The sequence below is a fragment of the Indicator indicator genome, chromosome 7 (genome assembly GCF_027791375.1).
Source record: "Indicator indicator isolate 239-I01 chromosome 7, UM_Iind_1.1, whole genome shotgun sequence".
Taxonomy (NCBI): Eukaryota; Metazoa; Chordata; class Aves; order Piciformes; family Indicatoridae; genus Indicator; species Indicator indicator.
In genome coordinates, this window is record NC_072016.1 from 6,182,426 (window position 1) to 6,202,399 (window position 19,974).

The 19,974-nt window shown below is 39.4% G+C and overlaps 1 protein-coding gene across 1 annotated transcript; it reads left to right on the forward strand.

Annotated features, from left to right (window-relative positions):
- The first annotated feature begins 964 nt into the window (after positions 1-964).
- Positions 965-18,919, forward strand: DCLRE1A (DNA cross-link repair 1A). The gene is made up of 9 exons (XM_054382332.1): positions 965-1,373; positions 2,282-3,838; positions 5,679-5,812; positions 6,908-7,026; positions 8,705-8,848; positions 9,699-9,844; positions 11,833-11,987; positions 17,673-17,814; positions 18,720-18,919. Exons 1-9 carry the CDS (start codon positions 965-967, stop codon positions 18,917-18,919), a joined length of 3,006 nt encoding a protein of 1,001 aa, XP_054238307.1.
- The last annotated feature ends 1,055 nt before the right edge of the window (positions 18,920-19,974 follow it).

Here is a 19,974-nt window from a genome sequence, read left to right on the forward strand (position 1 = left end):
CGTGATTTTACACAGCTTTGATATTCACAGAAGCATATTCGTGAAAACAACACCCAGTGGTGATTCAACAGCAGATTCAACACAGCCTGATTTTCTTGTCCAGTTACTTTTTTATCTGCAAATAGAACACATGCGAAAGTCGTGCAGCACTGGGGGAAAATCAAACGAGGCTCCAATCATTTAAACAATGACATTTATGGGATTTTATTTGTTAGGGGGGAAGCTGTGAGAGAAGAGGGAAATTGAGTGACAGTTGGTGACGAAGCTGCGGAAGCGAATGCAGTGCCACGGCGGGGAACGGCTGAGGAAAGGCGCCCGCCCGCCCCCTCGGTAGCGGCGGGAGACTTCAGACAGCCTGCGGCGGGAGACTTCAGACAGCCTGCGGCGGGAGGCTGGGGGGCGGGGGGCAGCTTGTCCACGGTGTCTGCGGTGGGAGGCTGCGGGGCGGCAGCCGCCCACGGTGGGGTGTAAGCGCGGGGCCCCTCCTGGAAGCGCCGGGCCGCTTTCGGCCTTCGTCGTGTGGTGACTCCCGGCAGCGATCCCGTTGCTGAACTCTTGTCATTTTATTTCTTAAAACCTTCCTGCTTCGGGGCAGCAAGGTGGCATCTGGGGGAGCTGGGCAAGCTGGGCTGCAGGCTCCGAGATAGGGTCGGGTGCTTATGAGAGGGAATGGCTCACTCAGCAAGTCGTTCTGCGTCTTCCAGGCTCGCGTTTTCTTTGACAGGAGTAACTACGAATATTGAAAGAGACGCTCATTAAATTACTTTTTTAGGGTAAGATCCACCATGCTTCTGTCCCATCACGGACTGCTGTTTGGTGTGCGGCCCAGTGTTACTCTTTTAAAATGGAATTCAAGCACTTTCCTTCAGATAGCAAAGGGCGCAGGGAAGAGAAAACCTTTTAGTGGAAGAAAAGATAGATTTGTGAACTGTTGCTTAAAAGAAAGACTGTTTCATATATTACCATGTCTGAAGATGCTTTGTTGGAAGAGGACATTTGGGAATACAAGTCCATCAGAAAGCAAAAGCATCAGAATAGCATCTCTACACCTGTGCAGAAAGTAAGTGATAGCAAGGGCAGGCCAAAAAAAAAGAGAAACAGAAATAAAAAGAAATCTGTGGAAAAAACTGATGGACTTCAGAAAACTGAGCAGAGATCAAGGCCAGATCAGGATGTGGATCAGTGCAAAGATGACAGTAGTGTGCACTCACAGGAGAGCGTGAGTAGCTCGACAGGACAGAGCTCACAAAACGGGAAGCCTGTGCATGATGGATACTGTCCGAGCTGCCAGATGCCTTTCTCTTTGCTATTGGTGCAGACACCTCGCTGGCATGTTGCTGAATGTTTGGATACTCCAGGAGCCACTGAAAAAGGTATGAATAGAGTAAGAACGTGGCCTTTAGAGAAAAGGGCTTTTCATAAAATGTTGCTGTAAACCTTGGTTTTCGTATTTGGTAGTTGGTATGATTTTTAGAGTGTTACTGCTGGTCATTTATCAGTACTATTTTCATATGAGGTTCTTTATGAAGAACATGGAAATCTGATGTGAAAATCTCATATCAGAACCTAGTAATTCTGTAAGATAGCTCTCAACAACAGCAACAAAATCATACAAAACTGCCACAGCTTTTTTGCTATCATCTGAATCCTGAATACTTTTTCCACCTAACATTCTGTGATTCTGTGGCAAGTAAATCCATGAGGGTTTAATGTGGGTTTTTTGTTTGTTTGTTTTGTTTTGTTTTTTAAACAGTATTTAGCAGACAATTTGAAGTGGAATTTGAAGTTGATTAAGAACTGATATTTAGTTTATTTAGAAACTTGTCTACTGGCCTTTTCTGGTGCTACTTCTCAGAGTGCATTGCTTGTGTGCTTCTAAACCAGAATATGCGTAGAATCATAGAATCAAGAAGGCTGGAAGAGACCTCAAAGATCATCGAGTCCAACCTGTCACCCTAAACCTCATGACTATCTAAACCATGGCATGATTACGTTAGTGCAATATTGAAGCAGGACGAAGTAGTGTTGTCATTGGAGGCCTGTAGTAATTTAGGCATAGTGCTGTATTAGCAGTAGCTGTTTAGTTTTAGGTTGGGAGCGCTCTCATTTCCAACCAGCACAGGGCAGGAGGTCTTGGTGGCTTAAAAATTACCTTTACTTGTGCATTCTGTCCTCCAGTAGCTGTATTTTTAAGAAAAAGCTTTAAAATTGTGTCTCATGTTTGATTTTTATTTAATTGCAAAGATACTAACATCACTTTTCTGGTTAACTCTTTTCCTAGAGTGTCCTGATGGTTTACTGTGCAATTCCACCATGCCATCTCACTACAAGCGTTACAGCCATTTTCTACTTGCAGCAAGCAGGGCAGGAGATTATCTTATAAACTCTTCAGCAGACCCTTTGGAGAGGACAATGACATATTCTACTGTTACAAAGCCCTGCTATTCCCCAAGTCATGTAGAGGAAATCTCACAGAATGAGAAACAATCAAATAACATGAAAAATGTCCCAAATGATGACTGTACATTGATGGTACGCAGCTCACCACAAGGGAAGTCTCTCAACATAATCAGTGGAAGTACTTCCTCTTTTACAGATATTCAGAAGTCTCAACAGACGTTTCAGCTCACACAGGACACAGATAACAGTTGTCAATTTGAATTTTATGACTTTCCATTCTCTCAAGAAAGTGGAACAGGAGAAGATCCATCTACTCAGAAAGATACAAGTCAGCCGAGTCTACTACAGTCAAAAGTGGACTTCAGTGACTGTGAAATTTCTTATTCTCCACTGAGTACTTTTGAGGAAAGTGAAGACGAAAGAGAGGAAGAGGGGAAGAAAGTAAAAATATCACAAAATAAATTATTTGAGGTTTGTAACTCTGAAAATGATGAGTCTAATTCTGTAACGTTTAAAACATTTGATGGACATCTCTTACAGCAGAAGCCTCAGGGTGAACATACCAAAATTAGACGTGTCTTAATTAAAAAAACACACTGTGAGGAAGTAAAGACATTTAACCATCTGGATCATAACATAAAAACAATTTCTCAGGGTCACATGAACAGCAATTATTGTAATTCAACATGTGTGGATAATCAGTATCAAGAAATGCTATCCCCTGGATCCTCTTTTAACTGCAAGGAGGTTGAGCAGCTAGAACTGATTTCCTCTGCTGCTACAGCAGGTAACACAGAGTCAGAAGATACTGGTGCTTGTGCTTTGGATTCTGCGTGTGTGAGTTTTACTGACCCATCATCACTACTAGGCAGAGAAGATGATGTCTCTCTTCTGACACAGAAAAGCAATGTTTTGAGAGACCCAACTAATATCTTAATCAGCACAGATAAAATGACTGCCAATGTGATTGAAAAAACAGCTTGCCAGGAGAACTTGCAATCAGTAGTGGAGAAAGAAGAAAATAGAGCTGCTCTGTGCTTCTCCAGCCCCATCTCTAAAACTGCACCACCTTTTCCTTTAGCAAGTATGACTGCCAAATCCAGTTCTGGCAAAGAACTCAAACAAATGGACATTGGTGTTTTCTTTGGGTTAAAACCCAAAGTAAAAGAGGAAAGCAAAGGAGAGACATGTTTGAGTAAGGGAAAGCAGACAGCAGATTCAGTAACTCCCAATGGAAAGAGGCCCAGGCAGCAGAAAAGGAAAGCTGAAGGGTCTGTGGAAGATGTTGAAGCAGTTGCAGAAAGTACAGATAAAATTGGAAGCTTTGCAGATGTAAGCTTTGGTGGCCAACGAAGGTGGAGAAAAAAATTTAAAGACTTACCTACTTCAGATGAAGGGACAAGAAAAAACCACTGCCCTTTCTACAAGAAAATACCAGGTAAGAGATAGCTTAGCTGTTGCTTTTTATGGAGATTAATTAATTTTGGCTTGACTATTGTACTTTTTTTTCCTAGTTTTAGGTTTCTGTATTCTTCACTCTTCGTGACCATTTAGCCTGCAGCTCATAGTGAATTTTCTTTCCCTTTGAGTAGGTGCAGATCTCCAAAAGAGGGTGAATGCAGAACCAGAGTCAGCAATGGCTGAATAAATAGGGAAATAGTTATCTCAGGAAAAATTATTTGAAGGACTGACTTTTGGTTTTGACAGAGCAAAAAAACATAAGCAGTATTGAAAAATGGATCATCTTTCTTAAATTCTTTTAAATGCATCCCTTGGTAATTAGTCACTCCTATTTCTGAATGTAATCTTCAGCACTTGTGCCTGAAAATAGAGCTGTCAATAGCAATTGTTTCCTTAGACTGAGTTAAAAGAATTGAGTTTAGTTTTGCATTTGAAATTCAATAGTCTTAGAAATATGATTTACTACAACTCTGAATACAAAGAAATGAAAACCAAGCAGGAAAATAGAGTTAAGGAGAGAGCCAAGAATTTCTCAGAATTTTCATCAAGCAAGACATACATTACAGAATGAGTGGCTTAAAAAAATTCAGATCCTTGCAGTTTCATTTAGCACCAAAGAACTGTCTTAGCTTTAAGTAGGTATTGGAAGAAGCCAAATAGAAATTTATTAGTGATCCTAAGGGCCAAACTGCTGCTTGCAGGCTGACCTGTAAGTCTTTGTGGGTTTAAAGCATTTGCCATATATCATACATTTGGAGGGCAGACTCCTATGCCTACAATACAATTTTCAAGTTGCTTTGTTCTGAATTTTGTTACTACATTTGAAATACAAGTGACTGTATTTTCTGTGTTGCTAATGATATGTATTTATCCTCATGGCCTGGTATAATTCAGCCTCCCTGAAGTTTTGAGTCTGGTACCTCTCAAACACTTGGGGATTTTTTTGGTTTGTGAATCTCTAATTAGCAGACTGCTGTGGTTTTTTTGGAGCTACAAATACTTGAAGTTCTGTCTTCATGTAAGTGGAACTGTTTCTAGTTCTGGGAAATTTGCATGATGTAAAATGAAAGATACTTGAATGCCACTGATGAATTAGTTTTGTGGGCTACTTGGTGATTTGTTAAGCAGCTGTAAGTGAATATGAAAGGACCATTTGTTGGTATGCTTGTATTTAAAACATAAAAAATTGTGCTTGTAGAGAAAAGGGCTGTTTTCTCTACAGCTCTCTTTAGCCAACATTTGTATACAAACAGCACCTCACTGAAAGCATACAGTGGTAAATGGCTCATTTTTCACCCTAGATTGCTTGTTTGATGATTATATTGTAGCATGTTTTAAAAGGAATATTAGATGTGGAACAATTGAAAAATTGGAGTTTGATCCCAAAATGCATTTTGTGAAGCTGTGGTTAGTTCTGTTTTGTGTGAAGATGTTGATACCAGGTTTTAATCTACATGAACTTTAAAAATACCAGCTGAATGCAGTTAAATGTGGTTTATTTGCTTAACTAGTTGCAATCTATGCAGGATGGCAGCTGAACAACAGATACTTGGGAGGCATCTGGAGGTATTTGTGTGTGGATACTTTGTTAAATTTTCATTTTAAGGTAAAACCTTTTTTGTGGCTGTCCAGTCACGCACAAACCGTGCTTATCTTTAAAGAGCTCCTTCACTTATATGCTTTGTAACTGTATTCCCTTTTAATTTGGAATAAAGAAAAAAGAACAAAAAGCAAATTCAGTTAGATACTAGCTCTGAACTATGCATGTTTACTGACTGGAGCCAATCAGTTACTGACTCTTCCCTCTTTTGCTGTAGGAACTGGTTTTACAGTTGATGCCTTCCGTTACGGAGAAATTGAAGGCTGCACTGCTTATTTCCTTACTCATTTTCACTCTGATCACTATTGTGGGCTAACAAAAAACTTCATGTTTCCAATCTACTGTAATAAGGTAAGGTTTTCCAAAGTACTTAGATATTATCAAATCCATATGGAACTGTGATCATTTTTATAATGATGAAAGTAAATGTTAAGATCAGGGATTCCATTGTTGGGTCAGTTAGATACAGTGATATATATAGGGGAATCTGGATTTCCCTTGTAAGCCATTCAGGTAGAAAAGGATCTCTAGAGGTCACATAGACAGATCTGCCTGCACAGCTTGGGTTTGGCTTTGATATTAGGTCAAATTGCAGAGAGCCTCGGATGGTCAGATTTTGAAAATGGGACACATTCCACTACCTCTTCTTGCAACCTGTTGCAGTGCTTACCCACTCTGAATTTTTTCCTAATATAAAATCCTTTTTTTGCAACTTGGGATTGTAGCTTGTTTTTTTTATATGCATCATAGAGAAGAATCTGGGTCCATATTCTCAGTAATTCTATTCAAGTGATGGAAGTCTGAAATTAGATGCTCCCTAAGCCATCTCTTCTGCACACTAAGTAAACGAAGTTGTTTTAGTCTGGTCCTGTGTGTTCTGTGCTTTAGACTGCTGAATGGCCAGGACTGCTATTAGCTCTCATACCTCCAAACCAACTCTTCTTTATTTGTAACACAGTAGGGCATCTATCTAATCACCTCATCCAGAACCTGCATCAGAACAAGTATTTCTGATTTACTCTGGAAGTGCTGGAACGCTCGTGTCCTGTGTCACTCTTCCAGTAGGTCTTGGGGTGACTACAGTCTCCCTGATAAGATCCAGGGCCTGTGATCTGAAAACTTCTTCAGTTGTGTAACAGTCTTAATGAAGACTTTGCTAAATTCCTAATTTAACAGCCTGTAGCAGATGTCATTCCTCCATGTTTGCCTCCTCTAATTCCAGTCTGTAGCCTGTTAACAGGCTTTTAAAAGTTGACTTTTTGTTCAGTTTGTGTTTTGAAAGGTAAAATGCTCCTGAAAGGCTTTATTATACCCAGAATCTCAACATTTCTCATAGTTTCTCTCTAAGCCAGACAGTCTGGCTTTGAAAGCCTTTGCTTCTAAAATAAACAAAGGCTTTTTTTAGATTCTGTTCCTATCTCATATTAAATCCTTTTCCTGTTACAGATAACTGGCAATCTGGTGAAGAGCAAACTTCGAGTCCAAGAGCAGTACATCCACATGCTGCCGATGGACACCGAATGTATAGTGAATGGGATCAAAGTGGTGTTGCTTGATGCCAATCAGTATGTATGATTACATTTGTTGTGGGATATTAAAGATAAATAGTTGTACAGATACAGTTCATAGTCTCATGATTTTTCAGTGGATCTGAAAACAATAAGGGTGAAAATACTTCACATTACTGAGTTGGCTTAGTAATGTGTATTTTCACTTCTGAATTGAACTAGGCATGCAGTTATTTGAAAAGATAACTCCTTGCAATTAAGTAAGTTATTTTTTAAAATGAAACTTAAACTTTTCCATCATTTTAGTTTAACTTTTATTTGGTTGCTTTTAATGTGTATATAGTGTTAACCACACATAGCTTCATAGTCTTTAAGGTTGTTAAACAATTTGATTTTTTTTTTTTCCCTAGTGGTCTGGACACTTTAGGTTTTGGTGTCTAGTTGGAAATATCCTAGATTTGGTTATCAGATATATTAGGTTTCTGTAGCTTCAACTGAAGATAGTGAAGTCTTCAGCTAATGAAAAATGTGGCACCTTGGAACCTGGGAGGGACAAAACCATTTTGAAGACTTAACTTTAAATAAAAGCCTGTTGAAATCTGCAACAAGACTTCTATTGAACTCAATGATAAAGGATGAGATTTTTGTCCAAGGTTACATTGGTGCTATGTGGTAATGCTGGATTTAAAGTTCAGTAGTACCTGACTTCCAGCCCTGTGGTCTTTCTGTCCTGCCTCTTGGTACCTTCTTCGGCTGTGGGCTAGAAGAAAAGTACTTTCCCTGAAGTATATATTGAAACACAATGCTCTGTCACAGCTGATTTGAATATTACTTATCATAGGATTGTTTATAGTTGGATAGATAAATTCTATTAAGTCCTTTGAGAACCCTTTCTGGGAATGAAGGAAGCCTCGGTGCTTGTGTAATTTGGACACTTCTTATTTTTCCTCTTTGTGTCTCTGATCCTCTGCTTCAATTTAAAACACATACAACTTTAGGTACAAAGTTCAGCTTCTGGAGAGTTCACTAATTATGTCATTTTAGCACTGATTCATGCCAGCTTTTCCTTTTTTGAGATTTCATTTACTCTTTGCAGATGATTCATATCCAAAGTCCCACTCTCATCCAGTCTGAACTTTCACCCTTCAGACAGCTTTGGTGAGGAACTGCAGAAAGTGCAATCATTTTGCTGTGGCCAGTAAGAGAATTGTTACTTATAATCAGTAAATTCTCACTGGAGGATAATTTTTAAGTGCTGTAAATAGAATTTAAAAGGAAATGCTTCAGTAAGACCTGCAGGAATGAAGGTGCATTTGCAATAATATGATTCTAATTCTCCTGAATAAGAGTGCTGCTTCTCTTTGGTGTGCTCTTTGCCTTCTCAATCAAGTAACAGAACCTTGGATTGCAATTGCAGCAGCATCTTTATCATGCCTAGAAGACAGAGGCACTTAATGCTTGGTTACTTTACTGTTGGTGTGGTTTTTTTCCTTCTTTCCACCTCAGCTGAGAATTGAAGTGTATGTCAAGTCTTGTCTATACCATAATATTGGCTTCAGAATTCCTTTGGAAATCAGGCATTTCTAGCTAAATCGGGCTGCATAGCAGCTGTAGTTTTAAAACGCTGTTCTGTAGGCCTTCCTGCCACTGAAGGGTGGTATATCTCATAAGGCAATTTATTAGTATAGAGAGCTAACATAATTTGTATGGGATTTTTTTTGTTTGTTTGTTTCAGCTGTCCAGGTGCAACAATGATCCTTTTCTATCTACCAAGCGGAACTGTTATTCTGCACACAGGAGACTTCAGGGCAGATCCTTCTATGGAGCGCTACCCTGCTTTGATAGGTCAGCAAGTCCACACCCTTTACCTTGATACCACGTAAGTTGTGCTTGATGGTATTATTTTTTTTCAATATAACTGTTTTTTCAGTTTAGTAAGACTTTATATGAACCAAATAAATATGTGGCATCACTATTTTAACAGTTTAGCTTCTATTTACTGTTGAATAAAATCAGATATTTATTGAAGGGCCATGTATGTCTAGCTTGTTCATCTGTTATGCTGTTACATGAGAGAATAAAACCGGGTAGTGGGGAAAAAAGAAAGTGGTATTAAAATTTGGGTGTCAAAATGCATACATTGGATGTTCAGCTCTGAAGTAGGATTCATGGCAGCCTGGGTGTGTGGATTCAACTCCATTATGAAATGAATTGTGAGGGAATTCAAAAATGCCAAATGGTTAAATCCGCTGGCCAGGTTTTCATCAGATCTTTCTCTGAGTCATGTATATAAAACTATTTTCCTATGTAGGATGACTAATGCTCAGCTGCAGTCTTTTTTTTTTTTCTGTTCCATATGTTTTTGCAAATGCCGTGGTTTGTGTGCACGACAAAAATTAGAAATAAGGATGTTATTAGGACGTGGTACAAATATCCAGCTTGAAAGAGCTCTTCGTATTTATAGAGAACAAAACCGCAGAACTGAGTGTCAGACAAATGAATAGCTGTACAGAATAGACTGATATCTCCAATGTCAATGTTACTGCAACAATTTTGTCTGGGCACCTCAGTGTTTCTAATACAGTAGGTTACAAGTAGACTGAAATTATATAGAAGGATAACATTTTGATTACCTTATTGTGTGTATGCAGGTTTGAGTGCCACCATGGTAAATTCAGATGTCTCCTGTCTTGCGTAACGAAGTTGTATGTTTTGTTTCCATGCCCCAGATACTGTAGTCCTGAATACACTTTTCCTTCTCAACAAGAGGTTATCCAGTTTGCTGTCAATACTGCCTTTGAGACAGTGACTTTAAACCCACGTACTCTGGTTGTCTGTGGCACCTATTCCATTGGGAAAGAGAAAGTTTTTTTAGGTATGTGAAACAAGTAACTAAATAAATATTGAAGTTGGTGTTAAAAGATCTTCTTTTAAGATGTAAAGAGTGACTTAGTCTTGATGGTCAGATACTGTGTAAAGAAATGAAATATATTTAACACTCCTACTGCCAGATTTTATTTTATTTATCAATTAGTTTTAACTTTCTGAAAGAAATCTTTCCCTGCCATACTTAGAGCCCCTCTGGATATGCAGAAGGCCAATCTGGATACTAAATGCATGAACCTAATTAACTGATTATGGTGAGAAAATCACTAATCACAACTAAAAAAAACTATGAGGTCTTCATGCTATTTTTGGTGTTAGTAATTTCGTGTTGTCAAGAAACAGCAAAGGGGTATAGCGATTCTTAAACTTGTATTTTACTATGAGTTTTCTTTTGGAGTTTGGATTATGTATTTTCCTTAATATTTATAGTAATCCATTGTCATGAAATCTGTTTTAAGAAAGCATCTTTTCTGGCTTAATAAAAATCTGTCATGATGTTGTTCACTCAGTTACAGCATTAGGAGCCAAGATCACCAAGGGCCTGTGGTGATAGGACAAGGGGCCATGGCTTCAAACTAGAGAAGAGCAGATTTAGACTGGATGTGAGGAACAGGTTCTTTACCATGACGGTGCTGGAACACTTGAACAGGTTGCCTAGGGAGGTAGTTTAGGCCCCACCCCTGAAGATACCTGCCCAAATCCTATTTTTGTCCTAAAGAACCATTATTCCATGGGCAAGAGATGCAGTATGCACTGTTCAGCCTCTACTTTAGCAGCAATGCTGCGTGCAGGTTTCATGCCAGTGATTCTTCTCCCACCACCATGTATGGTTCACATCTTCTTTGTGCTGTGAAGTTCCAGGAAATTGCTTTGTGGCTGTCTCACCTCCTGTGTTCAGTCCAGAAGGCCAATCACATCCTGGGCTGCATCAAAATTTGCATTGCCAGCAGATGCTGGCAGAGAGGTGATTCTGCCACTTTGCTCTGGTGAGACCTCTCCTGGAGTAGCATACAGGTCTGGAGCCCTCAGTATAGGAAGGACATGGACCTGATGGAGAAGGTCCAGAGCAGGGCCACAAAAATGATCAGGGGGTTGGAGCAGGCTGAGGGAGCTGGGGGTGTTCAGCCTGGAGAAGAGAAAGCTCTGGGGAGACCTGATAGCAGCCGTCCAGTTCCTGAAGGAGGCCTACAAGAAGGATGGAGAGGGCCTGCAGTGACAGGACGAGGACCTGCAGTGACAGGACGAGGAGCAATGGCTTCAAACTAGAGAAGAGCAGATTTAGATTGAATGTTAGGAACAGGTTCTGTACTGTGAGGGTGGTGGAACACTGGAACACGTTGCCCAGGGAGATGATTGAGGCCCTTCCCTGGAGATATTCAAGGTGAGGCTTGACAGGGCTCTGGGCAGCCTGATCTAGTTGAGGATGTCCCTGCTGACTGCAGAGGGGGTTGGACCAGATGACCTTTGGAGGTCCCTTCCAATCCAGACCATTCTGTGATTGCCTGAACGTATACTCTGAAGCAGGCAGCTGGGGACCATTTGTGCTTTTGAGGGTGTTTAACGTTGGCAATACAAGACTTTCACTGATACTTAGTCTGTCTTCACCATGGGCTGCTTGTTGCATATTCCAAAAGCTACATGTTTCTGGCATCTTTGGGATATATACCAGTTCAACTCAGTAACATTCTACCAAAGAAATGTGACTTAGAACTTATCAAAATGCTTCTGTTCTCCTCCTTTTTCTAAGTATCCTACACAATTCTGCTTCTAAAATGTAGGAGGCAGAGATTTTTAACAGCCATTACAGATTTGTCTTCTTAATTTTAGAATATGAAATATTGTATCCTGTTGAATACGGATTTTCTTTTCAATAGTAAAAATTATCCAGTGCAATAATTAGGAATATCTCCAAAACAAGAAAACAGAATTGACTCTTAGAATTTTCTTCATCTGATTTCTTCCCTATTTATATGAAAGCGATTGCTGAAGTTTTGGGCTCAAAAGCAAGCGTGTCCCGTGATAAGTACAAAACACTGCAGTGCTTGGAGTCAGCAGCTGTTAATTCCCTCATCAGTGTGGAATGGGCTGGTACTTTGCTTCATGTCCTTCCCATGATGCAAATTAATTTTAAGGTAAGTCCAGAAACTATCCTCTGTTGCTTAACCTGCTGGCTGATCTTACTGTTGTGTTTGGTGCTTTTTAACCTCTTGTCAGGTCATATTTATTTAGTAAAGTCTTGACATGTAGCAATGCATTGAAAATGAAATGCAATTAAGCAGTAATATCTGTCTCCAAACATGATGCACAGAAAGTGTAATTTCACTTCAGTGCTGTGGCTCTACAAGATGAGGTTTGTTCAAAGGCTTGGCCTTTTTGAAGTAGGTTTATGTAACGACTGCAGGATCTGTCCTATTAGCAACTAATACATTGTGACATAGAGTCCCTGTTTTTCAGCCTTTTACCTGCTATGATGCAGGAAAAGGCTAAAAGGACTTTCTGCTTGTGAGCCTCTGATTTGAGGTAGCCTGTGAACGTGGCCAACTTCGTCTGGTGTTTGATTAAAAAGAAACAGGGTTTTCCATGTTCATCTCAGTTCAGTTGCCATGTGTTTCTAATTATATTATCATCTTTCAAGAGAATATCTTCTCTCTTTCTGTGCTATAGATTTATGTGGGATATGAATACTTAAAAGTCAGTGAAAATTCATACATACAAACAGATACACACTATGAGTGAATTGAAGGACACCTCCTAGGTACACCTAGTTCAGTTTTTCCCCCACACTGTCTTTTCTAGTATTTGTAACAGAGCAAGTAAATCAGTTCATTTTAAGACACTTTTTCATCTGAGTTGGCTTCAAATAGACATTTCAGTTGAGATTTGAGAGAGTAACTTTTTATTGGTGGGAATTTTGGTGGGAATTTCTTAAGTTAGGAAAGGTGACTAATTCCTAGGGAGAAAATTCATTTTTTCTAAATAGATTGCAAAAAAAACCAGAAGATGGCACTAAGGCAAAGCAGCAGGCTCTAGATTAAAGGTAGGCTGCAAGAAGAACAGCGGTCACTTACGTCTTAGGGACTTGGATTATTTTTCCTGCTTTGCTTCAGCCCTGCTGTGCCATCTCAAGCAAATCCTTTAGAACACGATGATATTCAGCTGCAGGGGCAGTCAAGGTCAGAGTTGACCTAAAAAGGAGAGAAAGAGTCTGTACGATTCGGGTGGGAGCTGCAGGAGATGGAACTTAATGTTTTAATGTTGTTCTTTTCCATGGTGAGGCAGAAAATGAGTAATGGGAATGTGTGTGGATTTATTTTTAATGTGTTGTGATGTCTTAAACAGCAATATATTTGAGTTTCTCCTGCGGATTTCTGAGTTGTTATGTGATTCTGCTGTCGTGTCCCAGTGTGTATGAAGTACTTACATAGCTGGGCTTTTCCAGGCAGAGATTATAGCACAAAGATGTCTAGACAGCCTTATTTCAAGGAGACAGGCAGTTGTATCCTGTGCAAGGTTTCATCTCTCAGAACAGGAGGTTCTAAACGAATCTACAGCATGCTGAAAGTGATGCCTGGACCCTGCAAAGGCCCAGGAAAGGTTAAAGACACAGTGGCTAGTAGACAAGAGTGTTGCTGTAACAACCAGGGCCATCCATGCTGGGGCTTTGACTTGATATGTGAATTTGTTGGAATGTGGCCTCACACTGTCGTTAGTAATTTTATGTCCATGTAAACTGGGCATGCTGGGTAGAATTCCTGGGTGCTAAACTTCTGATGATGTCAGTAGCTAGCTGAATGCCCAGGTGGAAGGTTAAATGCTTAAAGATGAGTTCATATGACCATCTATGTTACTTCTGCTCCAGCAGCAGTAACAAACAGAAATCTCAGGAAAGCCAGTATTGCTAAGAATAAATTACCTGTTCACTTATAATCTCATTCTGGTTAAAGAATGATGAATGTTTTCATCCTGGTTTTGCAAGCGATGTAAATGTTGATATAATCTGTTGCTTGTTTTTGTTTTGTGCTGAATTACTGTCTTATTACTGGGAAAGATGGAATTCTTTTATTGATCATCATCACTGAATGGCAGTGCCTTCATTATCTTCTTCTGGGTCTCTCCTACTTCTGTTTTATTTATAAGCTCCTTAGCCCTAGTCAAAAACTCAATCCTGCTTCTTAGTTTGGGCTCATTTCCTGCTCATGCAGTTTCAGCTGTGAACCCACAAATTCTTGAGCTCCTTATGGGTCTCTGGTCTACTTATAGATAAAGAACCAAGAATCCACTGCTTAAGCTGCATGTCCCTACCACAGCTGAAGCCTGCTTTGCAGTAACTGTTGATGAAACTGTACCTGCCCAAGGAAAACTTCCACATTTCCCTAGCTGGCTGTTCCCAAGGCTAAATCTGGATGTCCACAGTTTTCCATTATACCCACCATGGAAAGGAAATGATGCTCCTGCATTGTTGTTCACAGGCTTTCTGCTGTGAGCAAGGGCATTTTATTTTCCTGATCATTGAGTCTCCAGATTGCTCAAAAATGTTACTATTTTTATTTTAATAAAGTTGATATTTTTGGAGTCCATATTCAGGAATTTCAGAAGTATTTTTGTACTCTGTTGTGAATATTTGTTTTCCTTTTGGTGGCATTATTCAGCTTTTTAATTCCAGTCTTGGTGCTATTTGGTGCTTTTCTCCATGTTGATTTTCAGGAGTAATATCAAGGGTGGATTTTTTTTTCATTTTGAAGTCATCTGGTTTATTAGCTTAGCTCTTCATGTATGATTTATAAACACTGTAGTGATTCAGCAGAAAGCATTCACCTAAAAGCCACAGGTGCTTAGAAAATTGCAGAATCCTCTCTCTGTGTTTCTCCTGGTTACCAGAGTTTAAAGACAAATGTTGGTACCTTCTGCCTAGAACTGAAGCAAACAAAAATTAAGTGACTGTAATTGTGTTAAATCCACTTTGAAAAACAGGTGGAGCAGTGTATGGTGTTTTAGACAGGTTGAAAGATGACTTTTGTAAACCCACAGCATCCTCAGAATATATGCTCTACCCTAGGTGTTCACTTGGCCAGAGACTCAGTGACGATAACCTAGGCTGCATTTCCTTTTTCTGCTTGAGCTGTCTTGTGTCAAGATGTGCATATTTCTATACACCTGCAGCCACACTGAGGGAAACTCTGCTACTTGCCTTAACTGTTTCACTTGTTATCTTCAAATGTATATTTAAATATTGATTTCTGGGCAGTGATCACTGCATCAGGAGTCATGTCACCGTCCCACAAATCTGTTGAAGAAACAAGTTTAAATTTGAGAAGAAAGCCTGTTCTTCCTACTTTATAAATTCATACAGAATGTCTTTCTCTGTAGTTAGGATAAAACCTAGGAAACTGAATACCTGGCCAGCTATCTCTAGGCTTGATGTGTTTTAGGCAGGCCTTATGACTGGCTCTTTGAAAAGAACCAGTACTTGAAATGAATGTTTGGCTGAAATGGGTGAAGTCTGCAGGATAAAACTAGAAAGAACAAGCCATAGAGGATCAGAGGCAGAGAACAGACAGTAGCAGAGGAGAAAGGTTTTTGTGTTTCCCATAGCTGTTGGATTGTGTGGGCCTTTTGTTGTATATGTGTCTATACATATGCATAGATGAATAGCTGTGGCTCTCCTGAGTTTGTTCATTGGCACTTGATACCAAATTTTCTTCAGGTGCTGCCTGGGTCAAGAATGAGGTGATATGTTGTAGATTCATGTTCTGGATATTCTTAATGGATAATATTTACATACATTTATGTATACATTTTATATATTTTCTTTTTTAACTAAAGTGTTTAATAATAAAACATTAATTGTTGCAGTATTGCAAGTGGATTTGATACATGAAAAGGAAAGAAAAAATCAAGAGATGGGGTACATCACTACAGTACTGGATTTACTCCAGTAAAATGCAGGGATTGCTGTGTCCTGATAAATAGATGTTCTTGAACAAGCCAAATAAGTTTAATTGGTGTTAGGGCTGACTGTAAATTAACTGCTTAGTCATGTTGGAGCCTTCTCCTATCTTCTGGAATCTGTTTGCGTGTGCTGCTGACTTCAGTGACACTGTAGATAACAGGGCTGTCATGGTAATTGAAGGAGGTTGATTTAGCAGTGAAATACATTTTCCATTTTCAAAGGATGCATGTTTAGAACACTGTTGGCTAAAGCAATAAAAGAAGAAATCGGAACGTGTATTTAAAGTGGACTTGTTGTGAATAAATGCTGTAGTAGCTTGTTTTGGTGGAAAGAGGCTATCTTTTCAAATATGCCTGTATGGTTCTTTTGCAACAAACAATTCTTTGTGACAACCAAAAACTGAGTCTTCTGCCACTGAACATGCAGTGGAAGATTTCCAGAGAACTGAGGTCTTCAGGTCTGTGTACCTCTGATGGAGCTTAGGTCAATCATGTCTTGTACCTGCACTGAGGAGAGATGTCCAAAAGTGCCTGTGATTGAAATAATGTTTTTTTTTTTTTATGACACTGAAATTGCATTCTTAATGTGAATGTTATGCACTTGATTCATAACAAAAATTGAGAGCAGATTAGCATTTGTTAATATAACAATAATGATTGTATTTGAAGTATCATATTTAGGCTTCATTAGACTAAGGGGAGCAAATATGTGAATCATTACCTTAAATTATGTTAATCTTCCCAAAATGAAGTGTGAAGGAGAATTACACTGCCACATTTACATCTTTCATTTGGTGAGGCCTGAAAATGTGCAGTGTTTTAAGAGTCACAGCAGCTAGCCATAATTCCTGTTGCTGGTTGAACTGTGTATTATGGTAGGTTGGGGTTTTTTTTCTTCTTTTAAGTGCCTGGCCTGATGGACTCTCTACATTGCTACTGAACATTGTACTGAAAGTATTATTAAATATGGCAGTGTCACAGGCTGCTGGTTAATAATTCTTCCCTCCTTCTCTGCTTAATAATTCTCAAGTGTCTGACAGGTTCGTTACTGTTCTGTTACAGCCTATCTGTTCCCCTTCACTCATCTTCTTTTAATCAGTCTTTATTTTGTATTCCTCTTCCTGCTTCTGATATAGTTTATGATTTTGAGTTCTGTAGTATTGTAGGGCTTTCAAGTGGAGAATGTGCCTTTAAGATTTTATACAGGACCCTTGGAATTGGTTTTATGTTTTTGGCTTGAAATCATGCTGGCTTCATTTCATCCAAAAGTAGGATTGTACATTCCTTCTGCTTCGCTCTCATCCTTTTTCCAATCCTATCTTAAACAACACTGAAGGCTAATTTAGCCAACTTGGAAACTCTTTCAAGTTAATTTTTGTTTTTAGAGTGAAGAGATGAAGGATGGTTTCCTTCCTATCATGAATGGAGATATTGTAAAACATAGTTTAGTGCTCAGAGCAATATCCAGCTCGTGCACTGGCTTGCTGCAGTTTTTTGGGTAATTAACTCTGAGTGCTTCTGGGCATAAGGAGATGTCAGGATCTCAGTGACACTTTAAGCAGGTGATTTTGCACTGAAGGAGGCTTTCACTATCTTTTATCACCACTCAGCTGAGAGGAAGATATGAATGATTTGGGGAGCAAGATCTGTAAGAAGGTGTGGTTATGTCTTATGTGTTCTGATCTGTAGAACTGTTGAGATCCCAAGGCACAATCAATAATTTCAAGGCAGACGGTATTTAAAATAAAATGTTAAAACCAAAACAAGAAAATGAAGTTTAGTCTGAAGTCTCTCCATCATGAAATCTCCAAGCTTTAGACTAACAGTCTATTTAATAGGATTAAGTGTATGCTGTATTCTTTTCACAGAGCTTGCAAGACCACTTGAATAAGTTTTCTGAGAATTTTGATCAAGTGCTGGCTTTCCGACCTACCGGGTGGACCTACTCTGATTCATGCTTTTCTCTGGCAGATATCAAACCTCAGACAAGAGGAAAGATCACCATATATGGTATAAGAGTGTTAAAGATTCAATACCTTTCATTTTATGTGGATGCTTTTCATATTTTTATTCTGGAAATTCCTACTGTTCCTTGTAAGCAATGCTTTTTCTGGTAACTCATTAAGAAACTGCACAGATGGTCTCGCCAGGAGAGATCTGTGAGCTGAGTAATTGAGAACACAGTAAATGCAGATTTTTACAAACATTTTGCTCCTGTCCTCATGCAAATAAAGGCCTTTATCTGATATTGCTAGACACTTCAGGGCTGAAGTCTTGGTCTGACTGATGCTGGTGGCAGTACACCAAGATTTCATCCCATACTTTTCTAATTTGTGAGAGGCTTTGGGTCTTTCTCTTGCTTCTTAAAGAATCATAGAATCTTTTTGGTTAGGAAAGACCTCTAAGATCTTGAAGCCCAACCTTTGACCTATCACCACCAAGGCCATGAAACCATGTCCCAAAAAGCCATGTCTATATGTTTTTTAACACCTCCAGGTGTTCATCACATCCCTGGGCAACATATTCCAATGCCTGACCAACCTTTCAGGAAGGAAATTTTTTCTAATATCCTGTCTAAAGTTCCCCTGGCACAACTTGAGGCATTTCCTCTCATCCTATCACTTGATACTAGGGAGTTTTCAGTGGGTGGAGTTGAATCTCTTGACATTCGTTTAACCAAATGCTTGATGTAGCTCATTTTGCACTGATGAAATGTCCTGGTAACTTAATGCAAGGCAAATTTGTCCAAAAGGAAGATCTTAAGTTTCCATTTTACCTTACCTATACACTTCAGATCTCAAACACAAATTTAATAAAGTATTATCTAAAGTATTTCCTAGCTGGAAAGCTTGCAAAAGTATTTTGGCAAGAAGCTAATCAGACTTGACAGATTGCTGTGGTTTGTTTCATTTCAGGGATTCCTTACAGTGAACACAGCAGTTACCTGGAGATGAAGCGTTTCGTTCAGTGGTTGAAGCCACAGAAAATCATCCCCACTGTAAACGTCGGTGACTGGCGAGCTAGAAGCTTGATGGAGAAGCATTTTAGAGACTGGATGACTGAGGGCAGTAGCAGAAATAAAGATAAGGAAGAAGGAATATTTGAAAGGAGGTAGGCTGGAGTGGGGAGCTGTGAATTCCTGTGAGTTTTATTTAACTGCTTTTTCCATGGAGCTTTCTTTAGGCAGTTGTAAGCTGCCATACTCCTGAGAAAGCTGGATTTGGGGGAAAAAAAGGAGGGGGAAAAAAAAAAAACAAACGAGAAAAAGCACCTTGCTTCCTCATGTACCTACTACTTCTTTTTCCCATAACTTAATAAGTTTTGTGCAAATGCAAAATGTGGGGTTTATTTTTATCTTACTCCTTTTCCCCCATTCTTAATTGTTCTCAGATTCTGGAGATGTCCAGATGTGTAATGCTGGGGAAGAAACTGCCTCTAGAATAATCTTTTCTGAAAAGAAGTTGTTATAATAAACAACATGATAGTAAGCCTATGACACATGCTGTTGATTCAGGCTTCAGAGAAGCTCCTTTTAGAAGGCAGAACTAGGTACTGTGATTTAAAATCTTGTAAACAAAATTGACCTTGTGAGAGAGGATTGGGCTCAGGCTCTTGCACCATGGTGAATGATTTTTATAAAAGATGTCGCTGCCCACATTCCACTCAAGATTTTTTGACTTTTTTTTTTTTTTTTCTTAATAAAGAACTTGCATGAAACCTCTTGTGTTCTTCCTGAGCAAAATGCATTTCTTTCCAGTACTGGATCTGCTAATGTGAGAAGGCTGTCTGCAGTATTGTCTCGATCTGAAGGATGGGAAGGAGAGGCAGTTCCTTTTTGAACGTTCCTGTGAGTGAAATTGAGACACACACAAGGTCATATATCACAATGAGACTATTTATTAAAGAGAGAGAATGGAGAAAACAAGAGAGAAAGAAAGAAAGAAAAGGGAGAGAGAGAATGGAAGAAGAAAGAGCAGGAGAGATAGTTACCACCCCATGGTCCTTCTTTGGTGGTGGGGGCAGAGGGGAGAGATGTTCCTGGGCTGCTGCTCCCAGCCTCAGATGTCCCCAGTGCTGTTGTTCCCAGTTATGAGCCAAACATCTCATCCAGTCTGACCTTAAACACCTCCAGGGAGTGGGCATCCACAACCGCTGTGGGCAACCTATTCC